This window comes from Prunus persica, chromosome G5 (genome assembly GCF_000346465.2).
Source record: "Prunus persica cultivar Lovell chromosome G5, Prunus_persica_NCBIv2, whole genome shotgun sequence".
Classification (NCBI taxonomy): Eukaryota; Viridiplantae; Streptophyta; class Magnoliopsida; order Rosales; family Rosaceae; genus Prunus; species Prunus persica.
The window spans coordinates 3,628,039-3,641,798 of NC_034013.1; the positions used below are offsets into that span (position 1 = coordinate 3,628,039).

Here is a 13,760-nt window from a genome sequence, read left to right on the forward strand (position 1 = left end):
AGAGAGAGAGAGAGAGAGAGAGAATTGAATTGAAGTGTCTGATTTCAGCGCAGTTATTATAGGGTGGAGAAAGGTGCGTAATAACCACAACTGCCACTGGCTCATCTCGCCCACAGTGCTGCCGTAACATAACATGGTCAACCACCCAAGCTGCTTATGACTAGCTCTTAATGACTCACATCTAACTTTTTTCTCTCTTTTTATTTCCTTTTTTATTTTTAAATTTTTGGGGTTCTTTTTTGTTTGTATTTCAATGAACCCATCCTCCCATCCATATGCTGTAATTTCATAAACAACCTTCACATGTGCACAACCTCATCTTCTTCTTCCTCAGCTCTCATACACACATTGCTCATTCACTTTTATCAAACACTTTCTTGAGAGAGTTGAGGCAAATAAATGGCGCGGCCGGACACATTTTCCGGCAATGGTACTACTCATGAAGCAGAAGGTATCATGTTGAAGGAGATGAAGAAGATGAAAGAAGAAGAAGAAGAAGTAAATGCTAAAAATAATAGTAAAGATAAGCTGCGCAAGGTTTCATTGTTGAAGCTCTTCTCATTTGCTGATTCTTATGACTACTTTCTAATGGCTATCGGATCTGTTGGCGCATGTGTTCATGGTGCTTCTGTCCCTGTCTTCTTTATCTTCTTTGGCAAGTTGATCAATATTATTGGCATGGCTTATCTCTTTCCCAAGGAAGCTTCTTCCAAAGTTGCTAAGGTATATTAATTATATATATATATATATATATACATGTCTGTGTCTGTTTATATTCGACTTGAATTTCATCTTATATTCTTCTTCTTGCAGTACTCCTTGGATTTTGTATATCTCAGTGTGGCTATATTGTTTTCTTCATGGACGGGTACGATTGGATTTTGTAAATCAACCATTAGAGAATTTGGTTTATTTATTTATTTTTTTAAAATAATGTTGCAAATATATATTTATATTTCTGTAGAGGTGGCTTGTTGGATGCATACTGGGGAAAGGCAAGCGGCCAAAATGAGGATGGCATACTTGAGGGCAATGCTTAACCAAGATATAAGTCTTTTTGACACTGAAGCTTCCACAGGAGAGGTGATATCTGCAATTACAAGTGACATTATTGTTGTTCAAGATGCCCTTTCTGAGAAGGTGAGGCTCTCATGTTAATTATATCACAAAATTAATTTTCATGATTATTAGTAACCTACTACCTACTACCTACTGGTTGTAATCATAAGCATAAATATTTGCATGAATGCATTATTTATCATAAGGTAGGTCCAACCTTATTAATAAGAATAGTGGACCATTTGTTTCCAAACTAATTTTTATTTTTATTTTTAATATTTATTTTCAAAACTTTCTTTTTTGAGAAAAGGCGAAGAATTGCATTCGTAATTTAAGTCTAATTCTGTCAGTCACAAAGATCTTAATGATAAAATACCCTCTCGATGTTTAGGATTATTTTTAAGATGAGCTCCTGACGTTTAATTTCATCAATTTGCATGCCATAATTTTCACATATAACCAATTTAAGCCTTGCCTAAAGAAAAAAGGTTGATGAATTAATGAAAGAAGTGGGATTTATGAGAGTCAAAATAGTTGTTGTTGTCTAGGGTTTTTTTATTCCATTTTCGTGTGGAAATCAGCGTGAGCTTCATCTAATTTCCAGGGCTCTCTCTCTCTCTCTGGAGACGGAGACGGTGCAGAAGTAAATGCAAGGCTATCAGCATTTATAAGTTGATTGAGGGGGTTGGTTGGCTGTCGAGTGTTTCATTGTCTTTAATTGCCAGCTGGATAGGCTTCTCTTTCCGGAAATAATTTAAGAGGAGAAAGTATTTAGGGCATCTAGAGCAACATTAATTATGTTTCGATTAGATTAGATCTTAGATCCTTACTAATCGATCCAATCTTCTGTCACTGCACTTCGTCATGGGCTATTTTGAAGCATGGCAGACCAGCATGTAATGTGACCATGTTTTGTTTTTCCAAAACATTATTAAAATCGAGAATAAGAATAAAAAGTAAAAAGGTGACAATTTACTGATTTAATAATCGATCACAATTTTAAGGAAACAATTATGGTAGTGAATTAATTAGAAAATTTAGGACATAATTTAAATGACCCTTGTATTAGGTTTAGTAATTTTTCGTTACAATTCTTGAGTCGATTGAATTTGATTTATTTGGTTATAAGATCCATAAAGGATATTTCCGTACTTCGTTGTACCTTATTTAATAAGTTTTTTGGCTATAAGATCAATGATTGCTCTTGTGTGTATGCATAGGAAAAATAAATTAATTAATGTGAAAAATTTAACAAATTTCTGCAGTTTTTAATGTTATATATATAGTTGAATGATGAGGGTGGATGATGATGCAGGTAGGGAACTTCATGCACTACATAAGCCGATTTCTAGCAGGATTCATAATAGGGTTTGTTAGGGTATGGCAAATTAGTCTGGTCACTCTCTCCATTGTTCCATTAATTGCCCTTGCTGGTGGTGTCTATGCATATGTCACAATTGGTCTCATTGCAAGGGTTCGAAAATCTTATGTCAAGGCTGGAGAAATTGCTGAAGAGGTCACCTCTCTCTCCCTCTCTCACAATTGGTCTCATTGCTAGGCCTCTTTCTTCCGGAAAAGGATCCCTTATACTGCTTTGTTTGATATATATATATATATATATATATATTCTTTTCATGATTATTTGATCAGGTGATAGGAAATGTGAGGACAGTGCAAGCATTTGCAGCAGAAGAGAAGGCAGTAAGAGAGTATAAGACAGCTCTTTTGAATACATACAAGTATGGGAGAAAAGCAGGACTAGCAAAGGGTCTTGGGCTCGGCTCCATGCACTGCTCCCTTTTCCTTTCATGGTCATTGCTTGTTTGGTTCACCAGCATTGTTGTTCACAAGGGTATCGCCAATGGTGGCGAGTCCTTCACCACCATGCTTAATGTTGTCATTGCTGGCCTGTAAGTTTTATTTTCTACTATCTTAACTTGTTATTACCAACATGTGTACTGGAAGTCCGGAACATATATTAAGTTGAGCATTAGTTAATGACAAGGTCACGCAAGGTGGGATGAAACTGACTGTTTGATCAGAATCTTTGAGTCAATAATTTCAGATTTTTAGATTAGCAAAATTCAGTCTACGAGTTGGACGTGAAGACAATGAAAATCACATATCAGTACGCCTTAGGACGCATTTCTGATTCACCAGTTCTTATCTCTTTTGAATTTGAGTGGAGGCAGTATAATGTAGCTATCTAGAAGCATATGTTGCACTTCATCAACTTTATGTTGTTAATGGAAGCTTCAAAAGTTCCCTGAAGTACATTACCAACTTTGGTGAATAATCAGGTTGTCATTTATAAAATATGAACAAAATTTTACCGGTAATCATAGAACTTGGTTTTGTATAGAAACAGTAAGCTACTGGAGCGTGGAGGCCAAGGCATAATGCTTCAGTTAGATTTCACTATATAAAATGTGGAAAGCTGTAGAAAACCTCAAGATGTTTATATGACATTTGACTGAGTTGGTTTATAGTTGTGATGAATGTATTGTGGCTTAGAAAATTTCGATTTACACAACGTCTCACTCAATGATAATTTTTGCTTTTTAATTGGAAGGTCTCTGGGGCAGGCAGCACCTGACATCTCTGCATTCATTCGAGCTAAGGCAGCTGCCTATCCCATATTTGAAATGATAGAGAGGAACACAATAAGCCGATCCAGCAGCAAGAATGGCAAGAAGCTGAACAAAATTGAGGGGCACATCCAATTTAAGGACATATGTTTTAGTTACCCCTCTCGTCCCGATGTTACTATATTCAACAAGCTGAATCTTGATATCCCTGCTGGAAAGATTGTAGCCCTTGTGGGAGGAAGTGGGTCTGGAAAGAGTACTGTTATATCTTTGATTGAACGCTTCTATGAGCCACCTGCCGGCCAGATATTATTAGATGGAAATAATATTGGGGAGCTTGACCTTAAGTGGCTTAGGCAACAGATTGGGCTGGTAAACCAGGAGCCTGCCCTTTTTGCAACAAGCATTAGGGAAAATATTCTTTATGGAAAATCCGATGCTACATTCGATGAGATCACACGTGCAGCTAAACTCTCAGAGGCTCTCTCTTTCATAAATAACCTCCCAGAGAGATTCGAAACTCAGGTAATGATATGTTATTTCTCTAAAGAACTTGCGTTTTTCCTTGTGCATAAATTGGATGCAGATGTGGATACAACTGCAGATATCTATTACTTGGATCCAGTTTCATATGGTGCATAATTTCTGTAGAAACATATAGCTTGAGGAAACAAAAGGAATTTTTATATAATGAAAAGTAGTCTCTTTGCCACTTCAACACTAACTTTACAAGAGCATTCTTGGTGAAGACCAAGAATTAATCATGATATATATGGATATTGCCTGCAGACATAGTAGAGAAGTAGATGGGACCTTAGAGACTTTTTCTTTTTCGCTTTTCATGGATTGATGCTTAAATGTTCTTTTCCAGGTTGGTGAGAGAGGAATACAACTCTCAGGAGGACAAAAGCAAAGAATTGCAATAGCACGTGCAATAGTGAAGAATCCATCCATTCTTCTATTGGATGAAGCAACAAGTGCATTGGATGCAGAGTCTGAGAAGAGTGTCCAGGAGGCTCTTGATCGTGCCATGGTGGGACGAACAACAGTAGTAGTAGCCCATCGTCTTTCTACCGTTAGGAATGCAGATGTAATTGCTGTTGTTCAAGAGGGGAAAATAGTGGAAACTGGGAGTCACGAGGAGCTCATTTCTAATCCGAACGGTGTCTATGCAGTACTTGTACAACTACAAGAAACAGCTTCTTTGCAACGACACCCCTCACTTGATCCTCACTTGGGTCGGCCACTAAGGTACTTGGTTGAAAGTGTTACATCCAGGAGACTTCATATGAAATATTCTGATGCCTAGAGCAACTTCAACTATTTGAAATGAGTAGAATAATTTCTGAAAAGTATTATAATGAGTTTGTTAGAGGCTAGTTATAGAAAATCTTTACTTTGAAATATTAATGCTCTACTTAAAAGCGAGGATAATGGGAAGCCTTGAATGTGTTTAGCTTGTAAATTCGTCTCTGACATTCATGTCTTCATAATATTTATTTTCTTTTGCAGTATAAGGTATTCACGAGAATTATCCCGCACTACAACAAGTTTCGGAGCCAGCTTCCGTTCTGATAAAGAATCTCTGGGCCGTGCTGGTGCTGATGGAATAGAGACTGTAAAGTCAAGACATGTTTCAGCAGGGAGACTGTATTCCATGGTTGGACCAGACTGGTATTATGGGGTGATTGGCACCATTGGTGCCCTTATTGCCGGAGCTCAGATGCCTCTTTTTGCTCTTGGGGTCTCTCAGGCTCTTGTTTCCTTTTACATGGACTGGGACACAACATGTCGTGAGATTAAAAAAATCTCTTTACTCTTCTGCGGGGCTGCAGTTTTGACTGTCATTGTTCATGCCATAGAGCATCTTTGTTTTGGAATTATGGGAGAGCGACTCACTCTTCGTGTCAGAGAAAAGATGTTTTCTGGTATGTCACAATCAATTACTGTATTATACCAGTTGCATATATAGGGTGTTAATTGAAGTTTTGTTCTTCTTCCCTTTGAAAGCTGTTGGTATGATCTCTTCAAGGCTTGAGGTCCAATCAGTCCAAATATTTATATATATTTTTCATGTTTCATTGGTGTCCTTCCTTCATCTTGAGAATGCATTGTCCTTCATATATTTCAAAAAACAGATCACAACACGTTGTTTTGTCTTGTCTGATGGCACTAATATATGCGTAAGTGTGGGAACATGTTTGTATTATACATACGTAAAGTTTACCTTCGTTGAGCTTAGAATAAGATTGTATGATATTGATTACTCTTTTTTAATTTTCTCTTATAATTGATTGCAGCTATTTTGAGGAATGAGATCGGATGGTTTGATGATACAAACAACACTAGTTCTATGCTTTCGTCGCGTCTAGAAAGTGATGCAACTTTGTTAAGAACTATTGTTGTTGATCGGTCAACAATTCTTTTACAGAATGTGGGTTTGGTTGTTGCCTCATTTATCATTGCCTTCATCTTGAACTGGAGAATCACACTCGTCGTCTTAGCCACATATCCGTTGATCATCAGTGGTCACATCAGCGAGGTCCTACTTTCTTCTGTAGCTTTAAAGAGATAAGGAAGACATTTATTTATAGTATGCTAACAGTTTTTATCTTTTGTTGCAGAAACTTTTCATGCAAGGCTATGGTGGAAACTTGAGCAAAGCATATCTAAAAGCTAACATGCTAGCTGGGGAAGCTGTGAGTAACATGCGCACTGTTGCTGCATTTTGTTCTGAGGAGAAAGTCATCGACCTTTATTCTCGTGAGCTAGTTGAGCCTTCTAGACGTTCATTTACTCGTGGTCAGATTGCTGGCATATTCTACGGTGTATCCCAGTTCTTCATATTCTCATCCTATGGCCTGGCCTTGTGGTATGTAGCTTTACCTCCTTCTTCACTCCACGTTTGACATAAAAAATGCAAGTTGGATAATGAATAATTTTCCATTAGGTTTATGGTATTTGAATATTCTAGTATCCTTACTTTATTTCACATGTTCGAAGAGCTTAATGTGAATTGATAGCTTCTTTTCTTCTCCCTCGTCTTCCTGTTCAGGTATGGTTCTGTTTTGATGGGAAAGGAGCTTGCAAGCTTTAAATCTGTCATGAAATCATTCATGGTGTTGATTGTGACGGCATTAGCAATGGGTGAGACTTTAGCATTAGCCCCCGACCTTTTGAAAGGGAACCAAATGGCGGCATCAGTCTTTGAAGTTTTGGATCATAGAACCGAGGTCCTGGGGGAGATAGGAGAAGAGCTTATGAAAGTGGAAGGCACAATTGAGCTTAGGAGTGTTCACTTTAGCTACCCCTCAAGACCAGACGTATTGCTTTTCAGGGACTTCAGTTTGAAAGTCAGGTCAGGCAAGAGCATGGCATTAGTGGGGCAAAGTGGTTCTGGTAAAAGCTCTGTGCTTTCTCTAATACTCCGATTTTACGATCCAACAACTGGGAAAGTCATGATCGATGGTAAGTCTTGTGCATAAAACTTTGCTCTATTGCTCTGACAGGGAACAAGTAAATTTGAACATAGAAGAAAATACTTGATGCAATTGTTAAGGAAATCCATGTTAAACATAGAAGAAAAATACTTGGTGCAATTTTAAAAAGGAAATCCATATTAACTTTGAAAAAGCAAGATCAAAACAGAATTCCGGAGCAAATTTCTGAAATAATTCAACGATCTGTGGAAGTTTAAATAGTTTATCACCCTAGGACCTTGGTGTTCTGCATCGTAAAACTTATAGGAATCTGTTCTCTGATGTTGAAAACATATGATTATTCATTCAACTTCTCTTTTTCCAAGAGCTTTTAAATATGCTGCAAAAGTAATTTTCTTTCAATTTGGTAGGTTTATCTAAATGTTGATACACCATGCAGGGAAAGACATTAAGAAACTCAAGATCAGGTCTCTTCGAAAGCACATTGGCCTGGTTCAACAAGAACCAGCTCTGTTTGCCACATCAATATATGAAAACATTCTTTATGGAAAAGATGGATCTTCTGAAGCAGAAGTTATTGAAGCGGCGAAGCTTGCTAATGCCCACAGTTTTATCAGTGCCCTTCCTGAGGGCTATTCAACTAAAGTCGGAGAGCGAGGGGTGCAACTATCTGGTGGTCAAAGGCAAAGGGTTGCCATTGCCCGTGCGGTTTTAAAGAATCCGGAAATTTTGTTATTAGATGAGGCCACCAGTGCTCTAGATGTGGAGTCTGAGCGTGTGGTGCAACAAGCTCTTGACAGATTGATGAAGAACCGTACAACTGTGTTGGTGGCACATAGGCTGTCCACAATACAAAATGCAGATGAAATTTCAGTTATACAAGACGGGAAGATTGTAGAGCAAGGAAGTCATTCGAGTCTTATTGAGAACAGAAAGGGAGCATATTTCAAGTTAATAAACATTCAGCAACAGAACACACAACAGTAACAAGATTGAGAACAGGTTTACTCAAATTTACGTAGGGGGCTCTGTTCATCACTGTATCTTTGTAGTTGTTTTCATTTTCAATTTTTTTTCTCTTTTACCATATATGATATAAACTTATCAGATGGAGAGATTGCAATTGTCTGAGAATAATGATAATATACACATGTTGGGGATTGCTGTACAAATATGAAGTGCTATTTCTTATGGCATCCAAATGTGTCAATATAGCCTTTCCTTTGTATTTCAAGAAGTGATGGAAAAGGAAAAACACATTGGAAATTCATAAAACTAATGAAAGAAATAACCAATTGTGCATTTTTGTTTTTGGTATTGTTGTTCTAGATTTAAGATTTTTGTTGTCTAGCGAGAACCAAATGCAACCTCCTCAGTGGATTTCAAATTTATATGTTGTCTTTGTGCAGGCTAATTGTGCCGTAAATCTGTTGTAATATGGTGTTGGATGCCAAAATTTGGACCAGGATCCAAATAAGAAAAATAAGAGTAACATTCATTGGATGCAAACAGATTTACATGATAGGGAATCTAGTAAAAAACCCAAAACAGATAGCCAACTCTCAAACAAACCCAAAATATTTTTAAAAAGACAAGAAAACCCCTTCTCTTTAGCACCAAAGACATGCAAGTCCTAGGGCTCTTTCCTCCACCGAAGACCAATATCAACATGTGAAGAGACTAGACCAACATGTGAAGATTTTGTCTTTATCCAATAGTTGTTATTGCGCAATGATAATGCCAGCAATAATGTTTTGTTTGTTAAATTTGTACATATTTTTTTAGTGCATTTTGTATTTAAATGCATGTGAATTCATTTATTTTGCATCAGTTTGCATGTGAAGTGTGTGTGAAGTGTGTATGTAAGTACCAAGAGATAGAGAGAAGAGATGCTCCTCTTCTCATCCTTAGCCATCATTAGTAAAGTCAGTTAATGAAGTGTATAGTGTAGAACTCATGAAGAGAGAAGTACAATGCTAGAGAAGAAGAAATCTCAGTACTCTCCTTCAACTTCCTTTGTTCATATACTTTCTCTTATCACACTCTCTTATTTTAACCATGTTAATATCTTCGACCACCGTTAATTCTGGGTGATAACAATTCCAGCAACAAAATAAATTAAGTAAGTATTTTTCTCTTTTATTTTTGGTTTCTTAGTAGACTTCTTATTCAAAACAGGGAAACGCTTTTATAATTATGTTATTATCTTGCTAAACTGATGAGCAATACTTTGTTTGAGTACTTGGTCATGTTTGATATTTGCCATAACAATAACAGGATGTCTATCAAGAAACCTTTGAGTTCTGCTCCACAGCCCTTTAAGTTGGTGTCTTTGCAGTTCCATGTTCTAGGTATGGTGTTTAGTTATTATTTTGACCCTTAGAAACTTTGACCGAGCACGCAGAAAATTATGGTATCCAAGCATTAGAAGAAGTTGGTAAACTACATAACGAACCAATAGGCCATATATAATTTACAACATCTGTTGTAAGTAGTGTTGAGATTAAAAAAAAAAAAAAATCATCAAAGTAAATTTATTTTTTTCTAAAGAAAAAAAAATTGTTAAATGCAAGCCAGCATGTGTTCCCAAAATTTTTGGATATATGTTGTATTTCAAAAGGGTGGATATAAAAGATAATAGGCCTAAAAATTAGGCGGAATCCTATTAGCACTTATTTGAAATTCAAACGTGTTGGTTGCTAAGGGAGGAAAAAAAAGGAAAAAAAAACAAAGTGGAGAATTAAAAGAAAAAGACGGCTAGTGAAGCAGTACAGAGAAGAAGAAAAAATTGCTAAATGTATACTGTAATCTCATTTTTCTTTTCTGTGTTAGGCATGGCATGCCACAAAGTCATTGGTGAGAAACCCATAAATCATTTGGATGCAAATCCATGGGTGAGAAACCCCGAAATTATTTAGATGCAAATTCATGGGTGAGTAATCCCCAAATTATTTGGATGTAAAAATCCATATGGGTGAGAAATCTAGAACCCCTGCAGATTTAAAAAAATTCTAGGCATTTTCCTGGAAAAATGGATTCAGAGACTTATCACAGTTAGCAAACAAAACAAAAGGGGTCTTTACTTTTGTCCCGTTGCTTCTTCTTCTCTCTATCCGAACAAGCTACAAATGAAAAAATGGGAAGTTAATTCTTTACCACCAAGTGCTCCAAAAAAAAAAAAAAAAAAAAGGAAAAATACTGGGGTCTAATCCGGTAGCAGATACAAAGAAGAAATGGGTTATACCTCTGCCGTTGGACAATTTGATCTACTCTCTCCCTCTTTGTTTTAAAATAAAAAATAAAAAAATAAAAAAAACACTAATTCTTCTGTGCCTGCCAAAACAGAAAAAAGAAATTAGTTATTAGCATATAGACAAAACAAGAAGAGAAATCAGCAAAAAAAAAGGGGCAATTTGAAGGAGGAGGCCATGTTGCCTGGCCCACTCTTGGATAAATTCCTCACATTGCGTTTGTGTACAAACAACCAAAGCAAAAGAATGTGTGTTTGTGTGCAAACCTGACAGTCAAAACAAAAGGAAAATGAGCCAACAAAAATAAGAAAAAGAAAGAGCGAGGTTGACACCTCTTTCTTGTGCGATTTGTCAAAGTGTAAAGTATGAAAATACCATTGGAGTAACAAGGATGCTCTCCAGAAGGGGTTTGACTGCAAAGCAAAAGAAAGAGAATAAAATAGTAGAGGGCTTGACAAGATAAAAGAGTTTGCTTTAAATAGAGGAAAGTCTGGTGCAATTGTTCTCCAAGATTATAAAGGCTACAATTCCTTCACGTCTCCAACTCCTTAAGTCCCATTTGGAGTATGATTAATTCAGCTAGAAGATGAGTCTCACACTGGTTGGTGATGTTTCACGAAGGCCACTGATCAGTCCTTGCTTGTGGGACAGCTGATTAAATGATGAGTGGGCTGTCCAAAATCGCCCATTGATTCTCAAAAGCCTAAAATATTTGATGAATTGTTCTAATTGCCCATTAAAATTACATAGGCTCAAATTGTTTAATAGATCAATTTTAAAATTCTCAAAGTCATATTTGGATTCAAATGTAAATGTCAATTGTAGAAAATTAATGGGTTCATCAAAATTGATCATTATTTTTCTTGGACATTGACAATAAGAAAATGGTACAAAACCATCCAATTTTTTCCATGGATCATCTATCTATGAAAATTTCAAAATCATTTATAAATTATAAATATAAATAAAAACTAACATAGAAAAAACTTATAAATTATTTTGATAGAATTTATTGATAATGGTATAGTTATAAGTATGAATAAAATTGAGCTTGAAAAACAAGACTTAGAATTTTTATGTATGTATATTAAGTCAGGAACTATAGAATTACAAGAACACATAGATAAAAAATAATTACAAGCATTTTTAGGATTATTAAATTATACTAGAAGTTTTATCCTTGGTTACAGCATTGCAAAGTAAAACCAGTAAAACATGTCAAAAATATTTTAATAGTGAAGATATTAAATTAGTTCAAAATATCAAACAAGACATAACTCAGCTTAAGCCTCTAGCATTACCATTAGATAATAATGATAAAATAGTTGAGACAGACGGATCATCAATAGGATGGGCAAGAATTTTATATCAGAAGAAGCGAAAAGAAGAACCTAAATCTGAAGAAAAAGTTTTAAAAAATGCATCATGTAAATTTAATGATATACAAGCTAGACTTCTTGCTACTAACTTAGAAATTTTAGGAGTCATTAACTCCCTTGAAACATTTTCATTGTTCTTACATAATGAGATATTTACTATAAGAATAGATTGTCAAAATATTGTTTCTCATTATAATAACATTACTACTAATGAACAAGCAACCCGAAGATGGGTCAATTTTGTTGATTCTATTATAGGAAATGGATTTAGACCAATATTTGAGCATATTAAAGGTATGTATAATACTTTAGCAGATATCTTGTCCCGCATTATTCATTAATAGGTATGCAATATTTTGGAGCATCATCCTCTAGCAGCAAAAATAATGGTACACCATCACAGGGTGGTAATCCATTAAGCATGAGTAGTCAAGCAAGACCAATAGTAAATACTTATTATTATAATGGAATTCCAGTACAAGAAGTTGGAAATCTTGCTTTAAAATATCATTTTCAAGCATCATTAGCAAATAAACAAAAAGTTCTTTTAGACAATTTTTAGAATATTAGAGTTAATAATGAAAGCATGAGAAGAGGGCATGAAAATCTTATTAAAGCCCTTGAGCAAGATTTTTTAGCATATAATTATGATTATAAAAGAGCAAAACAACAAATTTCTTTTTTGCAGGAAAAACATGAATATCAAAAGAAAGAGTATGATACAATAGTAAGAAATTTTAGAATTATTAATTTAAGATGTTAAAATTTAAGCATGATTTTACAAGAAAAAGAGGCTAATAAGCCCAACTCACTTGAGCATAACAGAGAATTTTTCCTTGAGGAAAAAATTAAACACCCATATTTTCTTCAAACCCTAGTTAGAGACAGGTATATATAGATTTTTACCAGAAGATATTAAGAGTCATATAATTAGATTAAAATATGAGCAAAATACATCTCTTCAGTTATACATTCAAGCTTTTCTTTTTAATTTAGACAACATGACGGAAGCATAGCTCCATATGACGACCTCATGATAGAAGAAGCATCATCAACTTCATTTAACATGAAGGATCATCCCAACATATGAAGTATAAGTTCCAACCTTTTTTACTCCATACGGCAATCAAGAAGCAAAACCCTTTGGCATAATCTGAAAAGAAGAAACAGACTCCTTAGGCAATATAAAAATAAATAAGGGCATTATTGTCCAAACACTATAATTTTGTCCTTATTTATAAATACTTCACTCATTTTAGGCTAAATCAAAAATCCCCCTTACATGATTCACCCTTAATAGGGTTACGGGGTTATTTTCAATAATGGTGTAGCGTTTCAAGTTGTATGTAAAGCGTTTCGGGTTGTACGCATGCAAACCAAAATCATATCAAGTGATTGAAAATAAACTTTAAATTGGTTGTTGACCTGAAATTATTCCTCCCCATTATCCGGATCAATTATACACTTGAAATGAGCATATGAATACATGAAAATATGTTTTTTTCCAAGTGAAATATGCATCTTATGTGAGAGGAAAAGGTTAAAACGGACTAAGAAAAAGATTTGAAAAGGAAGGCTAGTCTGGCCTATGAATAAGACCCTATTAAGATAATAGGCTCGTGACGCAAAATAGATTCCAATGTAAATTTCAAACTAGTTAGAGACGTCCGGAGAAATATAAAATTAATCATTAGTCTTTTAATTTAATATAATCATTTGTCAAACAATAACTAATTAGATGCTGTTTTAAATTTCTTGTACAACTAAAAAATTAGCTGTGCTGCAAATACAATGGTCCCTCTCTTTAGAAGAAACAAGGAACCTTCTGTGTAGTTTCACACAAAGTGACTGTTTTTCTCTTCTGTCTCCCTCCTATTATTATTTTAATCAAAAGAAATACGTGGAGTAATCTCAATCATACATCTGTCCAAGATTTCTTTCTAAGTGGAGGAAACCAAGTTTATTAAGTAAATCCCAGTTGGAAGATTTTGCAAATGATCCATGTAAAAAGGTCAACATATATAGGAGGATGCTTAATTAATT

At 35.2% G+C, this 13,760-nt stretch overlaps 1 protein-coding gene across 1 annotated transcript; it reads left to right on the forward strand.

Moving 5' to 3' along the window:
• On the forward strand, positions 1–8,378 carry LOC18777187 (ABC transporter B family member 2). Its single transcript, XM_007210367.2, has 12 exons — positions 1–723; positions 814–868; positions 965–1,140; positions 2,375–2,575; positions 2,710–2,969; positions 3,632–4,172; positions 4,519–4,898; positions 5,160–5,575; positions 5,948–6,189; positions 6,272–6,519; positions 6,703–7,115; positions 7,527–8,378. The coding sequence occupies exons 1-12, from the start codon at positions 400–402 to the stop codon at positions 8,072–8,074; spliced, it is 3,804 nt and encodes a 1,267-aa protein (XP_007210429.1). The 5' UTR covers positions 1–399; the 3' UTR covers positions 8,075–8,378.

Bases quoted from the DNA above. Each gene is read 5' to 3' on its own strand.
- LOC18777187 (XM_007210367.2), top strand. From the start codon at position 400: ATGGCGCGGCCGGACACATTTTCCGGCAATGGTACTACTCATGAAGCA. The intron at 869-964 runs GTACGATTGGAT...ATATTTCTGTAG, and splicing joins ATTGTTTTCTTCATGGACGG to AGGTGGCTTGTTGGATGCAT. The intron at 5,576-5,947 runs GTATGTCACAAT...AATTGATTGCAG, and splicing joins CAGAGAAAAGATGTTTTCTG to CTATTTTGAGGAATGAGATC.